General features: G+C 40.7%; 1 protein-coding gene across 3 annotated transcripts in view; it reads left to right on the plus strand.

Annotated features, from left to right (window-relative positions):
- The window catches only part of LOC120927411 (norrin cystine knot growth factor NDP), a 175,128-nt gene that overhangs the window by 106,385 nt on the left and 43,071 nt on the right, over positions 1-25,672 (plus strand). For 2 of the 3 annotated variants that reach the window (XM_040338064.1, XM_040338065.1), the window contains exon 3: positions 20,524-20,870. In XM_040338064.1, coding sequence (XP_040193998.1) covers positions 20,697-20,870 — 174 coding nt within the window. In that variant the 5' untranslated portion in view covers positions 20,524-20,696. Of the gene's footprint in view, positions 1-3,283; positions 3,340-20,523; positions 20,871-25,672 lie in introns of those variants that run through there. The other variant, XM_040338066.1, reaches the window with a different exon arrangement.

Consider the following 25,672-nt stretch of genomic DNA (forward strand, 5'->3'; position numbering starts at 1 on the left):
GTGCATGAGCATCATGGGAAATGTAGTTCCAAAACATCTAGGGTGCCAAGGTTTACCATCACAGGGGGGAGTAGAACTGGATATAGGCAATGGTCAAGAAGAATCTGGGTGTTCTAATAGATAATAGATTTAATAACTGTATGCAGTTTCCAAAGTTGGCTAAATAATACATTTTATTAAAAGAGAAATTGAATCCAGAGAGAGAGAGAGAGAGAGAGAGAGAGAGAGAGAGCAATAATCTTGCCACCTTAAAAAAACATTAGTAATACTTTATCTGAAATATGCAGTTCAGTGTTGGGCACCTGTCCGTCTTCGGCGGGTCGGGCGTCCATCTTCGGCGGGTCGGGTGTCCATCTTCGGCGGGTCCGGTGTCCATCTTCGGCGGGTCCGGTGTCCATCTTCGGCGGGTCCGGCGTCCATTTTCGGCGGGTCCGGCGTCCTTCGGCGGCGTCCTCCCGCTCGTTTCCCGCCACGACTTTGAATACTGCGCCCGCATATAGCGAGCGCAGTACACTCGTGAATCTTCGGGCAGGCTCGGGCGCCTCTCGCACTGACGTCCTGTACGCTCAGGACGTCAGGACGTCAGTACGCGAGGCGGCCGAGACTAGCCGAAGATTCACGAGTGTACTGCGCTCGCTATATGCGGGCGCAGTATTCAAACTCATGGCGGGAAAGCGGGTATCGGCGTATCGCGCACCCACGATTTTGCCCTGATTTTCAGGGCAAAATAGTGCGCGGTATACGCCGATAAATACGGTAATATGAGCTCACTTTCAGTTTGTTTGCAATCAGGTAGGCCCTGGCACTACATAGCTAAAGGTAAATCTAAAGAAAATTTAATAAGAAAATTGTATGGCCAGCTTCAGAGTTGAGAGATAGTGGAATACACTACCACAGAAATTATTTCTAGCAAACTTAGTTTATTGTTTGTTTTATGTTTTATTCTGAATTAGCTTCTAAATGCACAGAACATAACTGTTGCTTAATATTCATAAGTAATAAAACCAAAGATTGTTGCTTCAGGGATTATCTAATTGTTTTAGGGGATCAGAAATGATTTTTGTTCCAGTTGGAGAAAATTGGACCATGTTTAAAGTTTGTTGTTGTCTTCTTCCAGATCAAATGTGGCTTTAGGGTTCTGTATATGAAGGTTTTCAATGTATCTATCACTTCTATCTGACTGTTACTAGGCACATTTTATAATCTGCCTAGTTCCTGATCCTAGGTGGTTCAACTTCCTGTCCTAAGACCCCATTGCCTCCTGGGAAATGATGACACTCATTTCCCAGGAGTCTCTAGGCATTACTGTGCCTAAAAATCACCCAGCATGCACCTCTCCCTGAAAACCAGGAAGAAAAAGGAACTGGGCTTCACATGCCCACACATATGATGGATATGGCCACAACATGAGCTGGAGGATATAAGGCAAGTGTTTGCAATGATTTCTGGAACGACTGGGGAGCTATTAATATGTCTATGTGATTAATTTTAGCTTGCAAAAAATAAATAAAAAAAATTATGCCCGGAACCCCGCTTTAATGAAATGAATTAGCTAACATCAGCAAAGCCTTGAGCATACCTCTAAGCATTTTCACTGAGGAAACCTCTATAGATTATAAACTGCATATTTCACATGCAGGATTTAAACCGATGCCACCTCTCATCAGGTCAACAGTCACAGAAGAATGGAAAGAACAATAAAACATAAGTATTGATTGGTTGCAGAGGTTTACTGCTCTAAGCATATTAGTTTTATATTTATTAAATCAGGGATAGGCAAACCTTGAATGGTGGAGATTTACCTGAACAATATGGAAAAGATAAAAGATCCCCAGGGTTCAGCATGCATTTTTTTCTTTTTTAAGAATGTGTAACATTGTCATCTTCACTTTTGTGTATTTTTGTGAGAACATAAACTAATAATCGGTTCATTCATTTACCAAGACACCAGTATATACAGTTCCTTGAAAAAGTATTCATATCCCTTGAAATTTTCCACATTTTGTCATGTTACAACCAAAAACATAAATGTATTTTATTGGGATTTTATGTGATAGACCAACACAAAGTGGCACTGAATTGTGAAGTGGAAGGAAAATTATAAATGGGTTTAATTTTTTTTTTTACAAATAAATATCTGAAAAGTGTGGTGTGCATTTGTATTCAGCCCCCTTTACTCTGATACCCCTAACTAAAATCTAGCGCGGGGATATGAAATTAGCGGACCTCCAGCTGTTGCAGAACTACAAGTCACATGAGGCCTAGCAAGACACTGACAGGCACAAGCATGACACCCAGAGGCAGAGGCATGATGGGACTTGTGGTTTTGCAACAGCTGGAGGTCCGCTAATTGCATATCCCTGATCTAGCGGAACCAATTGCCTTCAGAAGTCACTTAATTAGTGAATAGAGTCCACCTGTGTGTAATTTAATCTCAGTATAAATACAGCTGTTCTGTGAAGCCCTTAGAGGTTTGTTAGAGAAACTTAGTTAACAAACAGGATCATGAAGGCCAAGGAACACACCAGACAGGTCAGGGATAAAGCTGTGTAGATGTTTAAAACATTTCAATCCAATTGAGAATCTGTGGAAAATGGTGTTCACAGACTCTCTCCATCCAATCTGACAGACTTTGAGCTATTTTGCAAAAATGTCACTCTCTAGATGTGCAAGGTAGAAACCTACCCAAAAAGACTAGTAGTTCTAATTGTAGAGAAAGGTGGTTCTACAAAGTATTGACTAGGAGGCTGAATACAAATGCACAAAACACTTTTTACATATTTATTTGTAAAAACATTTTAAAACTTTTTATTATTTTTCTTCCACTTCACAATTATGTGTCACTTTTTGTTATTCTATCACATACAATTCCAATAAAATACATTTACGTTTTCGGTTTCAACATAACAAGATGTGGAACACTTCAAGGGGTATGAAAACTTTTTTCAAGGCACTGTACAGTATATGCACACCCAACATTTAACTGCACCATCTACATTTGTATTAGTGGTTTACCTGTATATGCATAGTTGTTTAAAAAATCCATCTGAAAATAACCCATGAAGGATTCACACATGCTGTTTTGAAGTGCAGCTCAGGTCAGGGTGTAAAGCCAAAATTCCACTTCTTTGGAAGCTATTTAAATCTTATTAGAATTAATCAACATATGCTTTGGGTTCTGACAATGTACAGTTAGATGAACACTAGTCTTAGATTATATTAAAACATACATATAATAGAATAAATCATAGATAACTATCATTTTGTCATTTTGTTCTCAAATAGGTCAAAAGAGGAGAAAAACAAAAGTAAATATAAATACATTTACAAACTGCAAAAGTAAGATACTACCTACCATTTGTCAAGTTAATACTATATTCACTATCAAAAATTTTGAGAGCTGTTTCAAAATGTTACTTATTTGAGGCAACCTTCTAACACCATTTTCCAAGTAATTCTGTTAATGTTATCAATATCATGAACATTAAAAAGTTACCCTCTCTTTCCCTGGGGCTTGGTAGGTATACAGGGCCAGATTCACAGATATCTGCGGCGGCGTAACGTATCGTCTTTACGTTACACCGCCGCAAGTTTTCAGCGCAAGTGCCTGATTCACCAAGCACTTGCGTGTAAACTTACGGCGGTGTAACGTAAAGCCGTCCGGCGCAAGCCCGCCTAATTGAAATGGGGCGTGTACCATTTAAATTAGGTGCGTTCCCACGCCGAACGTTCTGTGCATGCTCCGTGTAAAAATTTCCCGACGTGCTTTGCGCGAAATTACGGCGCCCCAACCTATTTTTTGAACGGCGACGTGCGTTACGTCGTTTCGTATTCCCGGACGTCTTACGCAAAAAAAAAAAAATTGAAATTCGACGCGGGAACGACGGCCATACTTTAACATGGCTGTTCTAAATATAAGCCATGAAAAAGCAGGCTTATGTTTACGACGGGAAAAACCAACTAGCGACGACGTAAGAGATTGCGACGAACGCGCGTATCTTCGTGGATCGCCGTAATCAGCTAATTTGCATACCCGATGCTGGAAAACTATGCAAACTCCACCCAGCGGCCGCCGGAAAATTAAACCTAAGATTCAAAGGCGTACGAAGCCGTACGTCTGTCGGATCTTAGCCAAAAGCCGTCGTTTGTGAATTACAAATAAAGATACGACGCTGCAAATTTGAAAGTACGCCGGAGTATCAGCAGATACTCCGGCGTACTTTTTCTGTGAATCTGGCCCACAATTCTTTGGAAAGTGCAGTTTATACATCTCCCCAACATGCCACTTTTCCACGGCACAATTGTACTCCACAACCTCTAAACTTTTTTATGTAATATAACATATAATTTAGATTTGGAGAGAGAGCACTAAATTTCAAACAATAATGCCCTGTACAGTGTACACACGATCAGTTCGTCTGATGAAAACGGTCTGATGGATTTTTTCATCAGTTAACCGATGAAGCTGACTGATGATCAGTCGTGCCTACACACCATCAGTTAAATAACCGATCGTGTCAGAACGCGGTGACGTAAAACACAACGACGTGCTGAAAAAAACAAAGTTCAATGCTTCCAAGCATGCGTCGACTTGATTCTGAGCATGCGTGGATTTTTAACCGATGCTTTTGCATACTAACCATCGGTTTTGACCTATCGGTTAGGCGTCCATCGGTTAAATTTTAAAGCAAGTTCTAAAATTTTTGACCAAAGGATAACTGACCGATGGGGCCCACACACGATTGGTTTGGACCGATGAAAATGTCCTTCAGTCCGTTTTCATCGGTTTTGACCGACCGTGTGTACGCGGCCTAAGAGTTGCTCTCACCCTTTCATTCCTAGTTTGTTGACATGAAAATGAAAGCTCTGTTGATTGATTTTAAAGTACACTTTTCTAAGATCCATTTCCATAATTGTTTTCACAACTTGTTATAGCCTTTCTCTATTAATCTCCCTAGGTCGCCCACTTAAGAAAAAGTATTATTTCCATTTCTTTTTATATTGTCTTAGAATAAAGGCCCAGATTCACGTCCAGCGGCGTATCTCTGCGGCGGCGTAACGTATTCGATTTACGTTACGCCGCCGCAACTTATACGGGCAAGTGCTGTATTCTCAAAGCACTTGCTCCGTAAGTTGCGGCGGCGTAGCGTAAATCGGCCGGCGTAAGCCCGCCTAATTCAAATTTGGATCAGGGGGGCGTGTTTTATGAAAAACTACTGTGACTCGATGTGATTGACATTTTTGCGGAACAGCGCATGCGCCGTCCGTGGAATTTCCCAGTGTGCATTGCTTCAAAGTACGCCGTAAGGACAACATTGGTTTCGACGTGAACGTGACGTCCAGCCCCATTCACGGACGACTTACGCAAACGACGTAACTTTTTCAAATTTCGACGCGGGAACGACGGCCATACTTAACATTGGCTGCGCCTCATATAGCAGGGGCAACTTTACGCCGGGAAAAGCCTAACGTAAACGTCGTAACTTTACTGCGATGGCACGCGTACGTTTGGGAATTCGCGTATCTAGCTAATTTGCATACTCGACGCGGAATTCGACGGAAGCGCCACCTAGTGGTCAAAAAAAAATGCTGTTAAGATCCAACGGCGTAAGAGACGCCTGTCGGATCTAATGGATATCTATGCGTAACTGATTCTAAGAATCAGTCGCATAGATACGACGGGTCGGATTAGGACTTACAACGGCGTACATGGCGCTGTGCCGTCGTAAGTCCTTTCAGAATCTGGGCCAAAGTCTTTATAATGTCTATAACTTTTTGATGATTAAAATGAATTATTAAGTCATACATAACCTTAATAGGGAGTTGTTCTCAAGTCCCTCTTCTTCAACTGGAAGATGTTCCAAGAAAGAAAAGTTGCGTGACTTTACCGCGACTTTGCCACGGTCCGCGGCCGCGATTTTAACAAGACAGTCGTACGACTGTGGATCTGACTTTGCCCCACGACTTGAAGTATGACTTCAATGAGCAGGGACGCCGACTTTGATCCCCCAATAATTAGGGGGAACTCCACGCCAATATTTTTTGAAAAAAAAAACGGCATGGGTTCCCCCTTCATTGGCATTCCGGGCCCATCGGTCTGGTAAGGGTTTTAAGGGCAACCCCCGCTGAAAAAACGGTGTGGAGTTTCCCCGAAAATCCATACCAGACCCTTATCCGATCACCAGCCCGGCTGGTCAGGAAAGGGGGTGGGGACAAGTGAGCGCCCCCCTGCTGAGCCTTACCAGGCCACATGCCCTCAACATGGTGGGTGGGTGCTTTGGGGCAGGGGGGCACCTTGCCCCCTTGTTGATAAGGACAAGGGCCCCTTCCCGACAAACCTGGCCGTTGGTTGCCGGGGTCTTATCGGAATCTGGGAGCCCCCTTTAATAAGGGGGCCCCCGGATCCCGGGCCCCCCACCCTATGTGAATGGGGGGAAGTGTCAAGAAAAAAAACACACTACAAAGGTTTTTAAAGTAATTTATTAGGCAGCTCCGGGGGTCTTCTTCCAACTTTGGGGGTCTTCTTCCAACTCCAGGGGTCTCTTCCGACTCTCCGTTCTCTTCTCCCGCTCTCCGGGGCCTTCTCTGTGCTCTCTGATGCTTTCTGCCTTCTGCTGGGCTCCGCTATCTTCTTGAAGCTCACTCGTCCCCACCCCCTTTCCTGACCAGCCATGCATGGTGCTCGGATAAAGGTCTGGTATGGATTTTGGGGGGACCCTACGCCGTTTTTCAGCATGGGGGTTCCCCTTAAAACCTATACCAGACCTATGGGCCCGTTATGCTCACAATGGGGAACTCATGCCGTTTTTTTTTTTTTTTAATTGGCGTGGAGTTCCCCTTTATGCACAAATCGTGTACAAGTCCCATGCCAAAGTCGGATCTGTTAATTCAGAATCCGACTTTGATCTGACATCAGAAAAAAAGTAGTGCAGGAACTACTTTGAAGTCGGCATGACTTAAAGTCGTGCCAATATGAATGGTAGTCATTGAAAATCATGGAGAATACAATTTTGCCTTTCAAAATCGTGGTACAAGTCGTATAAGTGTGAAAGGGACTTACTGCCACACAAGTGGCACACTTACTAGGTTTTCTTAGTTTATAGGAATGATGACTGCTATAGGTGATGCCACACTAAGCTATATTCCCAAACCCTTCATAAACAGGTGGCCATTGCAGTACACTGGTTTTGATATAATTGAATGATTTGTGTGATACACAAGATACAATGTCCTGTACATAATCAGTGCAAATATTGAAAATGTCTTGCACACATAGTATCCCTATACTCAGACAGAAGTAGCCGGATGTGTTTTGGAATTTGAAAAAATCTTGGACTGCCACACTCTGTTAAACAACGTCTTTTTTGGATAAAATCAGGTCAAAACATAATCCAATGCAATCAAGATGAAAAAGTGGACAACAGGACAAAAAATGGCTAACATGTTTCACATTGTAAGATGCTTACTCCGATGTGAAACATGTTAGCCATATTTTGTCCTGTTGTACCATTTTGGATTATGTTTTGATCTGATTTTATCCAATAAAGATGGCGTTTAACAGAATGCGGTGGTTCAGGATTTTTTCCAATTCCATGCACCTGTGAAGAGCCAGCACCTGTCGGTTTTAGTAGAGTTGAAGCAATCCGAGGGGTCAGTAGCTTTTAGAGCGGTATCATTCCTTCATTTCATTTACCTGGAGAATGTGTTTTGGGTATGCCCCTGATGACATTAACTTTGATTAAACGCGTAGGATGGAGTCATACTTGTGACGTCACCACTCCTGCCGATTCTACGAGGCTGTTAGTTTGAAACCCGAAACCGGTTTTAATCATTTTACTTGTGAATAATTTATACTTCCTTTTTAAATAAACCTACCATACAATTTTACACTATGTGGATAGTTTTGATTAATTTCTATGTATGGCATGTTGGAGTAACTACCCATAATTTCTTACTGAGATCGCCTTTACCTGATAGGAAGAAAGTTAAGGGCTTCTATCTCTTATGATAACTCCCTACATCGTGCTTGTGACTCTTATAATTTAGTATAATACAGTCTCTGGTAAGAAGCAATTTTTAGTGCACGGTGGAGCCGCACCTGGGTGATTCACTTTTTTGTCTGTCATCCATAGCCACATTAGAAACATATGCTGTACTTTTACAGTGCACTGGAGCTTTTCACTTCACTTTCCGGAACTTTCTCTTGAAATCGTGATATTGGACTGTTGTTGTTCATGGGACTCACTTTATGATTTATTTTGTTTTGTAATTCATAATATACCCTGCCACATTATGGTTCATTAACTGTTTAGCATAGCACATCTAATGTTATATATGTTAATTTACAATCACATCCAACAGTTTTTTGCCAGCAGCTTGTTTGATCTACCAGCACAATAACTTTTGAAATTTCTGTGTAAGACAACAACAGTGTTCCTGATCACTGCCACACCAGTCTGCCACGCCTCTGCCACGCCTCTATCTGAACTGCCACGCCTCTGTCTGAACCTATGCTAACCTTGGCTTGTCAATCGACTGGCTTGTTTGTTGACCACATTTCTGCCTGTTGCTTTCACCAATCCTTTGCCTTTTTTTGCCTGGACTAACCTCCTGTGGACAACTACCCTCCTGGAACCACAGGAACTCCTTTGCTCTTCCTTTCTTTAGCTTCTTGTACTTCCTGGACAGTGAACATGGCATCCCTAGGGGAAATCACTAGGCTTGCTTAGCTTGTAGGAATGGGGACTGCTATAGGTGATGGCACTCTAAGCTATATTCCCTAACCATTCATATACTAGTGGTCATTACAGTAACATTTGTTTTTATATAATTGGTTGATTTGTGTGATACACAAGATGCAATGGTACATTCGTGGTCATTAACCCTGTCCTCAGGGCCCACTAACAGGCCAGGTGTGCAAGATAACTGCAATATATCACAGGTGATATAATTTGCTGCTCAGTGATTGCAGTATTCTAGTCTGCATCTCCCCAAGGTAATACATAAAACCTGGCCTCTTAGTGGGCTCTGAAGACATGGTTGATGACCATTTCTGTACATGATCAGTGCAAATAGTGAAAAAGTCTGCCCATGTGATATCCCTATACTCAGAAGGAGTAGCAGAATGTTTTGGGTATGCCCATGCTGCATGCCAAAAATATCCAATTAAACTGATAACTTTATGTAAAAATAATACTTACATTTTCTCTCTGCATTTTCCAAAATGTGTTCCTTGCGTCTCGGCTGTGAAAAATGGACACAAAAAAATTAAAATTTAAAAAAACCCACCATGTTTCTAACAAAATACCATGGGATGTCTACGTTCCAAAAAGGGGTCATTTGGGGATATTTGTCCTGTTTTGGAATTTTAGGGTCTCAAAAAATGATAGGCAGTTTTCAGGACTGATCAATTTTCATATATACCAAAGATTGTAGGCTCTATAACTTTCATACAGTCTAAATAATATACACTGATCTAGGTTATTTTTGCCAAAGCAATGTAGCTTAATACATTTCGGTCTACATTTTATAATTGAAACTGAGAAAAATGCATTCGTTTTTTTCTAATTGTTTGGTATTTTTAAGCTTTTATAGCAAAAAACAAAAACAAAATACCCAGAGGTGATTAAATACCACCAAAAGATAGCGATATCTGTCTCAAAAATAGGAAAAGTTTAATTTGGGTATGGTGTTGCATGACATGAATTGTTATTCAAAGTGTGACAGCACTGAAAGCTGAAAAATGGTCAGAAGGGGGTGAAAATGTCTGATATTTAAGTGGTTGAACCTGGTAAAATTCATTATGATTGGTTGTTCTACTGCACTTTGAACTTAACACTTTGCTCCTTGCACTGTTTATTGAATTAGACTGGTTTGGGAATAAATCAAATAAGCATATTAAACATTTCTGAAGTCTTTCTATGGTATTAAATACCATTTCTAAAAAGTATTTCACTTTCTTGCTTTCTATTTAAATTTTCTGGAGGTTCAAAAGAGACATCTCCAATTTCTGGCAGAAGTTATCACAGAGTTATCACAGAGAGAATCAAACATTTGGCTTGTTTGCCACACTGATTGGGAAGCTGTGTGCTGACCTTATGCAAAACCTCTTGTTATGAGAAATTTAGTTCACAGGAAAATACCATTTCCAGAGAAGCAGCATGTGAAATCTGAAAAAAAGATTTCATTTCTTTTCAATCTAATTTTCTAAACAATTATAAGAAATAATTAAAACATGTTTTACATATGCAGATCTGGTCCTTTGTGACTGATAAAAAGCTATTATGCTAGAAAAAGGTAAACTTTTCCAGACAGGGTATTATTACCATTTGTTTAAAACAATGATTGCATTTTTATGTGCTCATTGTTTAGTTTTGCAGCGAATGTTGACATTTAGTAAGGACTCTGTAGAACATGCTGGAAAAGTCTTCCTATGCTCTCAATGACAATAGTGACTGATATATGAAAAATGTTAGGTTTATAGATATTCACTGAAGAAGGCCCCTTAACCACTTAAGGACCGAGGCTCTTTCTGAGATTTGGTGTTTACAAGTTAAAAACATAATATATATATATATTAGGGCTGTTACTGATCAAAAAATTTCTGTTCGATTAATCTTTTTTTTTTTTATCGATTAATCGACTAAATTTCAATTAATTATAACGCACATACAGATCCAACTACTTTTAGCTGATCTCCTTGCAGGCTGATTCCCAGTGCAGCTACCAACCACTGGAAAAATGGATAGCAGGATACAAAAAACACACAAAGGCAGCAATCGATGGGAATAGCATTAAAACTTTTATAGTCTTCAAGTAGGTAACCAAATAAATATTGCACTGGAGATAAAATCGATGTAGCTACTGTGACAGGAAGTCAGGTAAATCTGTGGGTGTTGTCACAGATGGGAGATACATTTCTGCCTTGTTTAGACAATACACCAATTATTATCGGGTGTCGGCTGCAGAAGTAGCCAGAAAGGTTTAAGGGCGTTGGAAAACTTCAGCTGTTCAGAATGAGGCAATTAAGGCCTCTATAAGTAATCCAGAGGATTACTACTGATTGCTGCATCCTGAGGCTTTTTGAGTGAAGGAGAGCAGTGAAGAGAAATACTTCTGAAGAGGTGAGGTGCTATTGATTTTTCTGTGTGATAAAAATCAAAAAGACTATTTGTTTTTCTGCTGTATGACAAGCAGTGTCTACTCAGCAATAGGCTGTGCCAGACTCCATAGATAGGTTCCTGTGTGGTGAAAGTAGACGCCCCAAGTGGCCAGAGTTTATTTTATGTTTGATTTTGTTTATGCTGTTTGGATGCTTGCACTTGTTTCCAGCAAGATGGAAGAATAAACCAAATTCTTTGTTTTCAACCGTCTTCGGCTGTTTCTCTGTATCGTTCAGTGTGTAGTGAACCCATCCAGGGGGTCACACACCCCCGCTCCAGAGCTAACCCCTTACACTACATAAACTGCAAAAATGGTGCGAGAAATACCAAACGGTACCAAAAGCAGTCATAAAAACATGTAGCTAAGTATGATACTGGTATAAAAATGTGTACACCGATACCACTGCTGAATCCAGATGAGGAGAGGTTAACATCAGTCCGTCGGTATGTAAATGTCCCATGAAGGGAACTATCACAACTCCCAGTGGATGGTTGTAGAATCCCAGGTTGATAGAGGGAAGTGATAGAGGGAAGTGTAACAGCCCTTGCGTGTGGCAGATAGTAAGGTCCCGCCGGCATGCAGCTATGAAGGCACAGCAAAGGAGCCCTTCAGATGGACACGGCAAGCCCCGCTGGTGTCCGTGACGTTGCTGGATCTTCGACGGAACTCCCAGAAGGCCCAGAAGCCGGCAGAGAGGTGAGTACCAATCAAAAGAATTTTAATCGATCAAAAAGATTTTGATCGATCAAAAAAATTAAAGATTAATCGATTAATTAAAAGTTAATTTGCACAGCCCTAATATATATATATATATATATATATATATATATATATATATACATATTTTTTTTCTAACACTCTAGAGAATAATATGGCGGTCATTGCAATACTTTTTATCATGCCGTATTTGCGCAGTGGTCCTACAAGCGCACTTTTTTGGGGAAAAAAACTTTTTTTTTTATAAAAAAATAAGATAACAGTAAAGTTAGCCCATATTTTTTTATTGTGAAAGATAATGTTACGCCAAGTAAATTGATACCGAACATGTCACGCTTCAAAGTTGCGCCCGCTCGTGGAATGGCGACAAACTTTTACACTTAAAATTCTCCATAGGCGACGTTTAAAAAATTCTACAGGTTGCACGTTTTGAGTTACAGAGGAGGTCTAGAATGATTGTGGCAATACCTCACATGTGTGGTTTGAACACGTATGCGTTTGCTTCTGAGCACCAACTCGACGGGACGGGTCCCTTTAAAAATGAAAAATTGTGTCACTTTTATTCCTATTATAAGGAATGTAAATCCATTGTAATAGAAAAATCATGACAGGTCCTCTTAAATATAAGATCTGGGCTCAAAAAGTAATAAAAGAAATAAAATAAATGTAATAAAAAAAAATTCCCTTTAAGAGCATTTGGGGGAAGTGACGTTTTTACGTCACTTCCGCCCTGCAATGAAATGGAGACGGGTGGGGGCCATCTTCTCCTCACTCATCTCCATGTCAGCCCAGGGACAGGACCGGATTGCCTCCACTGGTGCAGACTGCACCGATAAGCGGTGGAGGGCACCGAAGATCAGCGGGGGGACCCCTCTCCCGCTGCCGATAAAAGTGATCTTGCGGCAAATCCCCTGCAGAGACCATTTTCATCTAAAAGCAAACCCCTCACTGCAGAAGAGGATACCAGGGTTATGGTAGCTAGCTGCTACGATAACAAAGGTATTCCTGTTCATGCAATGTGTTCTGTAAGTGGTTAAATAAAGGTGTATATATATATATAGTGTGTGTATATATATATATATATATATATATATATATATATATATATATATATATATATGTATATATATATATACATACACACTATATGTATATATTGTATCTCTTTTTTTTCTACAAACCATACCACTTTTCCCTAACGTGGTAGCTATTGGAATTACTGTACCAGTCTAATGCACATACAGTATATGGGTAAGTGTAGCAATGACTGTTCTACCTCTAGTTTAAATGTAATGATGAACGGTACTTCAGTTTACGTCTATGCATAGTCTTTCTTTTCATTGACAATAGTTACAGTTTATGATGTGTATGTATGGAAATACAATACTTTTACTGAGCATAAGCTGGCAGAACATTTTAAACTTATAACAGCTTATACTATAAAGAGACATATTTGATTGGTTCCAGTCCAGCATGTTAGTTCATATGTGGGTGTAACAGCAACATACAAGTACTAAAGAAATAACTTCAGAACAAGTTAATTAAAAATTAGTTAGATTTTGTATTACATAGCTACATGGGTTGAGAAAAAAAAAAACACATTCATCTAGTTCAACCAATGAAAGGAAAAAAAATCAGACAATCCCATATACACAATCCTATACCCACAGTTGAACCATAGGAAGGCAAAAAAAAAAAAAAAAACACGCAAAGGATGAACCAATTTGCTCCAGCAAAAATTCCTTTCTAATTCCCCCAAGAGGCAATCAGGTATTTCTTTGGACCAACTTTACTTATAAATGTTGGTACCCAGTTATATTGGGCCAGATTCACAGAGAAGATACGACCGCGTATTTTCTGATACACCGTCGTATCTCCTGTCGTATCTATGCGGCTGATTCATAGAATCAGTTCCGCATAGATAACCCTAAAGATCCGACAGGTGTAATTTCAATTGTTTTCTGTTTTCGCGTAAGACGTCCGGGAATACGAATGGATGCTACGCACGTCGCCGTTCTAAAAAATGACGTCACATCGCACAAAGCACGGCGGGAATTTCAAAACTGAGCATGCGCAGTACATCCGGCGCGGGAGCGCGCCTAATTTAAATGGTACCCGCCCCATTTGAATTGGGCGGGCTTGCGCCGGACGTGTTTACGATACACCGCCGCAAGTTTACAGGTAAGTGCTTTGTGGATCGGGCACTTAGACTGAAAACTTGCAGCGGTGTAACGTAAATGGGTTACGTTACACGGCTGCAATTCTACGTGAATCTGGCCCATTATGTACATTTAGAAAATAATCGAGGCCAGAACCAGCTCTTGAGCGAGCCTGTTCCACATTTTCACAACTCTTATGCCACATACACAAGATCGGACATTCCGACATTAAAACTGTGGATTTTTTTCCGACAGATGTTCGCTCGAACTTTTCTTGCATACACACGGTCACACAATGTTGTCGGAAATTGTGAACGTCAAGAACGCTGTGACGTACAACACTACGATGAGCCAATAAAAATTAAGTTCACTGATTCCAAGCATGCGTCAAATTGATTCTGAGCATGTGTAGAATTTTTGTGCGTTCAGTTGTATACACACGGTCGGAATTTCCGACAACAACTTTTGTTGTTGGAAACTTTGAGAACCAGCTCTCAAATTTTTGTTGTCGGAAATTCCGACGACAAATGTCCGATGGAGCATACACACGGTCGGATTTTCCGACAAGCTCACATCGAACATTTGTTGTTGGAAATTCCGACCGAGTGTACGCTGCATTACTGTGATTTGGAGATTAAATCTCTTTTCCTCCAGACATAAGAGTGCCCCCTTGTGCTCTATGATGACTTTAAAGTGAATAACTCAAAACTACTATATGGACCCCTTATGTATTTATACATGTTGATCATATCCCCCTTAAAGCGGAGTTCCACCCAAAAGTGGAACTTTCGCTTTAAGCACTCCTCACCCTCACCCTCACTCCTCATTTGGCATGTCATTTTTTGGGGGGGGAGTGGGGGCTTCGGTAGGAGTGGGACTTCCAGTTTCACTTCCTATTTCCACCTAGGGACTGCCTAGGCGACTCCTCCTCTGCCTCTAGGCGGCCCCTCCCTCTAGGCGATCTCCTGGGACACGGGCTGGTTCCAGGAGATCGCCTGTCCCTTCAGGGAACGCAGCGCGACGCATGCATGCATAGTGCGTGCCTGGCTGTGAAGCCGAAAGCTGTCACGGCCGGGTGCCCTGAATGTTAAGTAGGCGCCAAGGATAGAAGTGGGGAGGGGAGCGGCGCTCCATGTGGCTGCATCGCTGGACCGTGGAACAACTCCTACATGCCTCTTATCAGTTTGGTTTATACTGTACATAGAAATAGCTTAGTGTTGTAAATAACTGGAGACTAACTGCTATTATGCACAGTATTGATATATTCATGCGTTGGAAGCTTCTTGGATACAGAGAATACTTTACTGTCATGGAGATATATCAAAACATGTCTTTATCATCATGGAACAGGAAGAGAACACAAATGAGTACATTTAGCTTAGATAGACAATACATCCTGTTATATCACAGCATATAAGAACTATACACTATATTACCACAGCGCCAGCTGCTGGCATAGATAGGTATAATGCATACAGTATTGTGAGTTTATTAACAACTTTACATTATGTGTTGTTGTTCTTCCAACACCCCTTCTCAACAGCATGTGCTTTGTCAAATTATATTCAGCTTCTTCTGGAAATAACTATGATGTTCCTTCAACAAAGGCTTGATGAGTGCATTGGCAGTCATCTCCTCTGACGGGCAGTATTGAATGTCAATAACACCTTGTTCTTGATTGCCCCTCAGTAGATGATACTTGATGTTGATGTGTTTGGTCCTAGGATTGACCCTTTCTGATGGTGTAAGCTTTATACATTCCTGGTTGTCTTTAAAAAATGGCAATTCATTCACTTCACAACATCCAGCTATAGTCTAAGGCTGCTAAAATAATGATTTTGGCTGGATTAGGCAACAATCATGATGTCTATTAGAGACATTTGATTGAAACCCAAACCAGTGGATCTTGGTGAAAAGGCTAGATTATTGGTCCCAGGAACCACTGCTGCACATAAAATTATCCATGTTTATAGAAATAAAATTGTAGCAGTCTCTTTAATTTTTGGGAACGACATCTTTAGGTGATCCAGTAGTTTCATAATGTTTAACCACCACCATATTTTTTTTGAATGGCGTATTTAAAATGAGATCCATAAACTCTTTTGCTGTCTTGTATTTCCTATATTTCTCTCAGTACGTGCTTGCGGTGTTTTCCAAATGTGTAGCTTGGGGATACACTGATGCTGTAATGGTAGTACAATAGTGGTAGTACAATACAGTATATAACTATTTCTGCGTTTAATTATCCTCTGTTTGTTTTGGACATTTTCAATTAATATTTCAATGCCTTAGCGATGTCAGCTTTTTAATTCATCTGTTTCTAGTTATAAAATGGCTTGTTAACACATCAGTAGTGAGGAAGCGCCAACAGACAAAGATCACATATTATTATTTATTTTATTTTTTTGGGCTGGTTTGACCCAGAATTTTGTATTAGTGCTTCTTTCATTCATATGCACACCCATATTGTTCTCTCATATTTCAAATCTGAATTTTGCCAAGTGCTAATAAAAAACAGTTTATGACCTAGCAAAGCATATGATGGAAAGTACAAGAAATATTAATATGCCTTACAATCAGTTTGGTGTTAAAATTGATGTGTTTGAGTTTAAAGCTTTCCACCGTAGCTCAGCCTTGTCGCTACGCAACATTTACCATCCCTTGTATCTTAATTCAGAATTTTTCAAACAAATAGCAGCTTTGTTTAAGTTAAAAAGAACTGACCTGATTTTAAGTTCAACTTGGCACTGGTATTGTTCTTGGCTTGCAAACTGTACAGCAGTACTGTTTATGAAGTGTTATTTAGTGCCACCCAGGAATTCCATTATAATAGTGGTGTCCTATGTGTTCCGTTTTTTTCTTCAGGAGAGCCGAGTATTTTTTTAATAAAAGTCTTGTGGAATAATTACTTTTGTGTCTTCTACTGCAGCTACTACTACTAACCTTCCTACTACTGTTTGTAGCAGTGATTTTTACTATACTTATGTTTAACATTTAAATCATCATTAGTTCTATATTGATTATGATTCTCAGCTGCTTCTAATTTCTTTGCTAATGAATAGCCTTTGAAAATGAAAAATATATGATAGAAAATGCTAAGGGTTCACCAGAGTCATGTGATGCCTTCTTTTCTAGAACATTTTGCATCTGGTGATATACACAAAAAGAACAGATGCAAGTAGTAATTCTGGACTTTTTTATTTAAAACCAGTAGTTCCTGCAGACCTGCAGACCTCAGTGACTTTTAATTGGTTTAATTGGTTCACTGACAATAGTTATATTACCACTTATCTTAAACCGATACTGTAAGGTGAAGGTGCCCTACTTTACCCATAAACACATTGCAAAATGTGACTATTGAGATTGGTCATATGAAAAAAAACAGAACAACTTCAGTTGCTGAGATTGTATAAATCCCAACTTTATCCAAAGAAGTTCAACATGGTCTGCCTCTGAAAAGCTTGATCGGAATAAAGCAGAGGAATTCTTCAAGCCTTACCCCTTCCCTGAATTACAGAACCCTCTTAAACAAGATATCTCAATAAAGGGAATGCAATATGCATAACATTCCTTAAAGAATTACAAAGCTCCAGAACCTGATGTCCAAAAAAATTGTGGACATTTTAGGCCCACGTTAATCTCATGACCTCTCATAAATTGAAGGGCTTTCTTTAAGCACTTGGTATCCACAATACTTTTGATACTAAAGCTTAGGTTGTTTTTTATATTTTGTTTTGAAAAAATGGAGTTTCAAAGAGAAGCTTATTAAAGTGGCTTCTTTAATATAGAAAAGTTCAGTAGTGCGTTTTTGTATTGTTCCAAAGGCTGTTCCTCAAAGATGAGATATACTCCTGTGTCTAACACAACCTCAAAGCTCCTCCTGGTGGTTATTTGCTGCTACTGCACCTTTTTTCAGATCTGTCACAGCGTCTCAGCTTCTCCCGGTGGTTATTTGCTGACATTTCACTGTTTTCACACTTCATTGTCAGCTGCAGGTTAACAAGCCTTGCCCCCCAGCTTTAGGATTGACTGGTGGCATTTATTTATACAGCACAAGCCCAGGGTCTGCTGAAGGCAACCAAGCATTGGTAGACCTGCTTGCTTTATGTTAACAGTGGCTACTAAAAGCAACAGCTAAACTTGCTAGCCCCACCCTTTGCAGCTAGAACAACTTCAACTCTTCTGGGAAGGCTGTCCACAAGGTTTAGGAGTGAGATAATGGGAATGTTTGACCATTCTTTCAGAAGCGCATTTGTGAGGACAGGCACTTGCTCACAGTCTCCACTCTAATTCATCCCAAAGGTGTTCTTTTGGGTTGAGATTGGGACTCTGTGCAGGCCAGTCAATTTCCTCCACCCCAAACTTGCTCATCCATGACTTTATGGACCTTGTTTTTACACTGGTACACAGTTATGTTGGAACAGGAAGGGACCATACCCAAACTGTTCCCACAAATTTGGGAGAATAAAATTGTCCAAGATGTCTTGGTATGTTGGCGCCTTACGAGTTCCCTTCACTGGAACTAAGGGGCCAAACCCAATCACTGAAAAACAACCCCACACCATAATCCCCCCTCCACCAAATGATTTAGACCAATGCACAAAGCAAGATCCATAAAGACATGGACTGGGGTGGAGGAACTTGACTGGCCTTCAGAGTCCTGACCTCAACCGGATAGAACACATTTGGGATGAATCAGAGCGGAGACTGAGAGTCAGGCCTTCTTGTCCACTCCACATGAGTGCCTGACCTCACAAATGCACTTCTAGATGAATAGTCAAAAATTCCCATAGACACACTCCTAAATAAAACCATGTGGACAGTCTTCCCAGAAGAGTTGAAGTTGTTATAGCTGCAAAGGGTGGGCCAATTCTATATTGAACCTTACGGAATAAGCCTGGGATGCCATACTTTTGGTAATATGGTGTATTTCTAACATACATCATAGGCACGATTAGAATGACACCCCAAAACACATTATGTTTTTTCTTTCCTAGTATGGGAATACCACACCATTGCCTCTAAAGCAGCCTGTTGGAACCGGCAAAATTGGTCAGGGTCATTTCACCTGTCATGGCCCCATTTTTTTCCCTGACTACCATTACAGGAAATTGATTAGTATATAAGAAGCAAAAATTAACTATGCATTTACTGTACTTGGTTTTGACGGCCTTGAGGGCATTATGGGAAAGTCTAAATGAGTGGATGCTTTTGCCATGGACTGTCGCATTATCTAAGTAAGTTGTTGCCAGTGTTTTGTTTTTTTTAAAACACATAACCACCTTTGTTAGGGAGGTTAATTAGGGTTAAGGTTAAACTACTTGAAGACTTTTCTTGATACACGCAGTACATGATACAGACCTCAATATAAAGACCTCAGATATAAAGATATATCAAATGATACAGACCTCAGATATAAAGCCAGTCCCTGGAGCACAGGGACTGGCTTTATATCTGCTCTTTACAGTAAGTCTTCAAGCTGTATGTTGTTACCCTGGATATATGAGGACTTCTCTTTCTCTGCGGTTCCTTTATGTGGCTATTAATTGCTTGAAATGTGAGGGAGGTTGAGTGGGGCCATGTATAAGTATCCATTTATTAGTGATGAACTTTGAATGTCCACTAGCCAAACTTTTCCTCTGGACCGCATCATTGTAGCCAAATTGGATTATCACTATCAATCAATATGCATTGATCTTTTTTTTTTTATCCTTTAAATGTAGAAAGGCCACTTTTGACCACAAAGCATATTTTAAGAAACAGATTTGTCTCCTCAGCAGCACCCTACCCAACTTTATTTTTCCTTGCTATTTGATTTTCTTGGATATACATTATTATTCCGGAATATGTCTAAAAACATGATGGGTGGAGTCTTTAAAAATTCAGCAGTTTTTATTTGTCATGTGTCTTTATTCTTAAATTTAATTTAAGCGATGTGTCAGTAAAGGTTTTTTGCAAAGACATCTGTCATGGATTAATTATTTTGTTGAGAATATGCTATATAACACTTATAATGACTGAAGTGGAATAGTTAAAACCTTGTATTTTTGGTTTAAAGGTCTTTGTGGATGGGTCCTACTACATAACATGTATATCTTTACCTCCTAACAATTTTTTAAGGACTATCAGACCTGGTCAGATACCATTTTATGATATTTTGGCTGACAGATGTTGATATTGCACTGCTGACACTGCAACAGATGTTGATGGTGCACTGGTGTGTGACAGTTTACACTAGTGTGGCTTCAATCAGTGCTGTAGATGGCTTTCTCCTCACGCACATTCTCTCTGTGAAGAGAAGGAGAGCTAATGGCTACAACATGCAGCCTGAGTTTACATTTGTGTTTGCTGTGATTGGTCACAGAGATCACATTGGTGATCTGCTGTGTTCAAGTGAAGCAGTTAAAGTGATCATAGACTTGAATGAAAGACAGAAATTACATATATTAGAAAATAAACTCATTATTTTTTTCATTTGTCACAGGGGAAGCAATGGATTACAATTTCATTATCCAAATAAAGCATCAGGACCAATGGCAACTGGGAAGATAATGCAAGCAATTGACTTTACTGTACACAAAGCACGTGGATTGTGCTACTGGATCCTATATCCTTAAGGTCCTTATTTGCCTGCATCCTGGAAAGACTTTGGAAACAATGGGAAACTATGTCTTGTTTGTTTGGATTTCTGCAATCTCCCTGGGATCATTATTAATTAGCGCAGACAGTAAAAAGAGCAACACTTTCCTCACTGAGTCAGATCCAAACCGGTGTATGCGGCACCACTATGTGGACTCTATTAATCACCCACAGCACAAATGCACTGCAAAGGTATGTCTAAGTTTGCTTATATGTTCAATCCTGTTTTATTAAAAGATTGGCTATTTATGACTTTGCTCTGCAAATTGTGTAAGCCTGTGTTATTTGTACCTATAAATAAGTTACTGTGTTTATTACACTAGAATTTTGTTTAAGTGTCAGCAGATCTGTAGCTTTCCCTTCACGGAAAATGCCTAAGGGCCTCTGCCAAAAGGCTTTGGGCTTGTGCCGATGGGCAAATCCTTTGTGTCTTTAGGAGTGTTTACCTTGCATTCAGTTTTAGTTGCTTCTCAGATCATTCAGTCACTATATATATATATATATATATATATATATATATATATATATATATATATATATATATATATATATATATATATATATACAGTATATATATAATAGTGCACTTCTGGTTATTCTGCAAGAAATTAAATACTGCAAATGTACCAATATACAAATAAACAGTGAACTGAATAGTCCATAAAGTTCAATATGGAAATAAGTCTCCATATGCCAATAGCAATGAAAGCATATAGTGGAATGAAGGTGTATCTAATTCTTCTCAAGATAATGATATATTCCACCGGGTGGCAAACCACATGAATTGCTAAGGAATTTCACCATACACACATGCCCTCCACCATAATCAAGCCTCTTATCAGATAGTTGTGATCCCCAATTACAGAGATCAAATACACATGGGAAATAATGGACCCCTCCGGCATCTCTAAATGGGATCAGTATGGTCCAGTGGCCAGGTTTCAACATATGATATTTCCCAATAACAATGCCACAACTTTGGATCCAACTCAGAAAGCCGCCATAGAGGAAAAGGAACATAGGCCACGCATTGCGTAAATACTGTTAGTACACGTTTATTGTTAAAAACACCACAAGGTACTCACGTGATTCAGGACAATAAAAATGATTCAAACCGCATGAAGCCGGCTTCAGTGGGTATGAAAGACAGCACACGTTCGTGACCCTGCCCAACTAGTTTTGTATCACCATCATGCATCATCAGTGGAACAGGAGCATAAAAAAGAGTTCATTTACAAGTACAGTTGATCCACAGTTGTCCACCTTCTGTTCTTCATTTGGCCTTCTAAACTGCACCAGGGAGCTTTTGGAGAAAGAAGCAACTTCTGACAGAAACAAAAACTCTTCATTGGATTTACTGTTGCTGACCCTTGAAGGAAATTATGGTTGCATGACTGTCCATGAATTTGGCACCTGCTGATTTACTGCCCCGAATTAGCATGAAACTATTATACATGTTCTGGGTCTGTGACTTAGAACGTATTAAATACTATTGGATTAGCGTATGTACAGTTGTGTTCAAAATTATTCAACCCCCCACTGAAATTGATTGTTTTGGCCAGTTTGACATTGATTTTGATCATTCAGTCATCCTGCTTACAATTAAATCAAAGAGGCACGTGTAGGTCAGACAAATATAACATAACATTTATAATAAAATAACCACAAATGTCTTTTCTGTGCTTACATCATTATCAGTTTTATTCAACCCCCAAGTGACATTCAATCTTAGTACTTAGTACAACATCCTTTTACAGTTAGAACAGCTTTTAAACTTGAAGCATAGCTTGACACAAGTGTCTTGCAGCGATCTACGGGTATCTTTGCCCATTCGTCATGGGCAAAAGCCTCCAGTTCAGTCACATTCTTAGGCTTGCGCACTGCAACTGCTTTCTTTAAGTCCCACCAGAGGTTCTCAATCGGATTTAAGTCTGGTGACTGCGATGGCCACTCCAAAATGTTCCAGCCTTTAATCTGCAACCATGCTCTAGTGGACTTGGAGGTATGCTTGGGATCATTGTCCTGTTGAAAGGTCCAACGTCTCCCAAGCCTCAGGTTTGTGACGGACTGCATCACATTGTCATCCAATATCTCCTGGTACTGAAGAGAATTCATGGTACCTTGCACACGCTGAAGCTTCCCTGTACCTGCAGAAGCAAAACAGCCACAAAGCATGATTGAACCCCCGCCATGCTTCACAGTAGGCAAGGTGTTCTTTTCATCATAGGCCTTGTTCTTCCTCCTCCAAACATAGCGTTGATCCATGGGCCCAAACAGTTTCATCAGTCCACAGAACACAATCCCAAAACTTCTGTGGTTTGTCCACATGACTTTTGGCATACTGCAGTCGACTCTTCTTATTCTTTAGAGACAGCAAGGGGGTGCGCCTGGGAGTTCTGGCATGGAGGCCTTCATTACGCAGTGTGCGCCGTATTGTCTGAGCAGAAACTTCAGTACCCACATCTGACAAATATTTTCTCAGTTCCTCAGCAGTCACACGGGGACTTTTCTCCACTCTACGCTTCAGGTAGCGCACAGCAGTCGAAGTCAGCATCTTCTTTCTGCCACGACCAGGTAGCGTTTCAACAGTGCCCTTTGCCTTGAATTTGTGAATGATGCTTCCTATGGTGTCTTTTGGTATGTTTAACATCTTTGCAATCTTCTTATAGCCATTGCCCTTCCTGTGAAGAGTAATCACCTCTTCTCTTGTCTTCCTGGACCATTCCCTTGACTTCACCATGTTTGTAACCACACCAGTAAATGTCTAGAAGGAGCTGAGTATCACAGTCATTTTAAAGCTGCCTAATTAATGCTTATTAGGCTTTATTGCTGCTCCCTGACATCCACAGGTGTTTTCAATACCTGATTGAATACACTTCAATGAACCTCTGTTCTTCAGAGTGGTAGTCTTTAAGGGGTTGAATAATTGTGTAAATGAAGAATTCACAAAATAAATATTTACTACTGTATTACAAAACCGATTGATGTCATTTTAGTTGCATATGGTTCTTTAAGAAGTCCTTGTAGGATTTCATTCTGAACACAATTACAAATGTACACTAAATTCCCTAAAACCCTTTACAGCATTGGGGGGTTGAATAATTTTGAACACAACTGTATAGCCAAACTTTTTTAACTTTTGGTCAGAGCATGAAAGTGTTATAACCATTATCGGTTATTTTTGTTGTGTCTTGCTCGGGAGTGGGGAAATTTCTCTTCACTGCCTGTTCTGCAGATGCAACAAGAAATTAGAGGAAATCTCCCCAAAGGGAGTGTAATTATTTCTCTGAGAGTCGTCATCAAAACAGATGTCCCTATTGGATAAATTATCCTCACCCAGGGCCGCCATCAGGGGAGTACAGGCAGTACTGATGTAAGGGGCCCGAGTGTCCCTAGCACTGCACCCCCCTCCCCCCGTGCTGGCTGTAGCTAAGAGGAAAAAAGCATCATTAGAGTGTCATTAAACAAAGCAGAGTCTCCGCTGCCTTTCTGACTAGCAACCCTCCCAGCAGGTGATTGTCACCAGCACTAGCTAGCTCCTCTTCCTTCCCTGCTGAGGCGGTGCCTGCTGGCTGCTGTTAGGTTTGCTTGCAATGTGATTGGCTGGGACACAGACAGGGGGTGTGGTCAACTTGTCAATGATGAACATGGACCCAGCCCTATCAGGTGCATGCAGATAGATACCAGAGAGCTGCGCAGAGGTTAAGGTACAAAAATGTTATGTGTGCTGCTGTGCTGCCTGTAGATTTGGACTTTATTTCATCTCCTTGGATGGGACACCTGACTGGGGCTGACAAGTTGGCATTGAGTTGCATTGTGAAAATGGATAAGGATGTCGCATTGTGGAGAGCCTCTTCACAAAGTAACAGAAACAGAAACAAAAAACAGGCGCCACTTAGAAAGACTGTACACTTTAATGTAAAAATAGCATCAAAGCACTCACATTGACATAACAAGATGCAACGCGTTTCGGTGCATGCGCCGTGAATTGGTAGGAATTACAGCGCGCACCTTTTTCAAGCAGCTTGAAAAAGGTGCGCGCTGTGATTCCTACCAATTCACGGTGCATGCACCAAAACGTGTTGCATCTTGGTCCTCGAGTGTGACGTCATTCCCCCTCACACTGTTGCGTCCCAGAAAAGACCCATCGTTTGCGCTCCAGCCCTCAGTCTGGTAGCCGCAAAGCCTACCCGAATTTGCCATTCGGTGAACAATGCACTGGCTCCTTCACAAGCAGCACCAGCGCAGCAAACAGGTCCTACAGCGACAAGGGACCACACATCTCGGCTAAGGATAGACTGTCATCTGGACCCCCTCTACATGCCTGTACACAGTTATCTCAATGTGAGTGCTTTGATGCTATTTTTACATTAAAGTTTACAGTCTTTCTAAGTGGCGCCTGTTTTTTGTTTCTGTTTCTGTTCCATGCATTGGAGTTTGGCTTCGGCTCCACACACAAGGCTGCCCAGATCCAGACACTGTTTTCTAATTTTAGAGCTATTAGCTCAAAGGACTTTTTATGGAAAATTATTTTATCTTCTGTCAGTGTGCGGCAATATTGTAAATATTGTCTTCACAAAGTAAGGCCCATCCCCACACAGAGTCCCCATCATCCATTTTCACAATGCAACTCAATCGTCTTCCTCCCCACCCATGCCCAGCACCATCCATCTATCCAGTCTCCACAATGTATACCCACCTAGGCCCAGCTCCATCCATTCCTCCTGTCTCCAAAATGCATCCCCACCCACACCCAGCACTATACATCCCTCCAGTCTCCACAATGCATCCCCACCCACGCCCAGCAACATCCATCCCTCCAGTCTCTACAATGTATCGTCACCCACGCCCAGCAACATCCATCCCTCCAGTCTCTAAAATGCATCCCCACCCACGCCCAGCAACATCCATCCCTCCAGTCTCTACAATGTATCCCCACCCACGCCCAGCACCATCCATCCCTCCAGTCTCCACAATATATCCCCACCGCCGCC

This window comes from Rana temporaria, chromosome 2, assembly GCF_905171775.1.
Source record: "Rana temporaria chromosome 2, aRanTem1.1, whole genome shotgun sequence".
Classification (NCBI taxonomy): domain Eukaryota; kingdom Metazoa; phylum Chordata; class Amphibia; order Anura; family Ranidae; genus Rana; species Rana temporaria.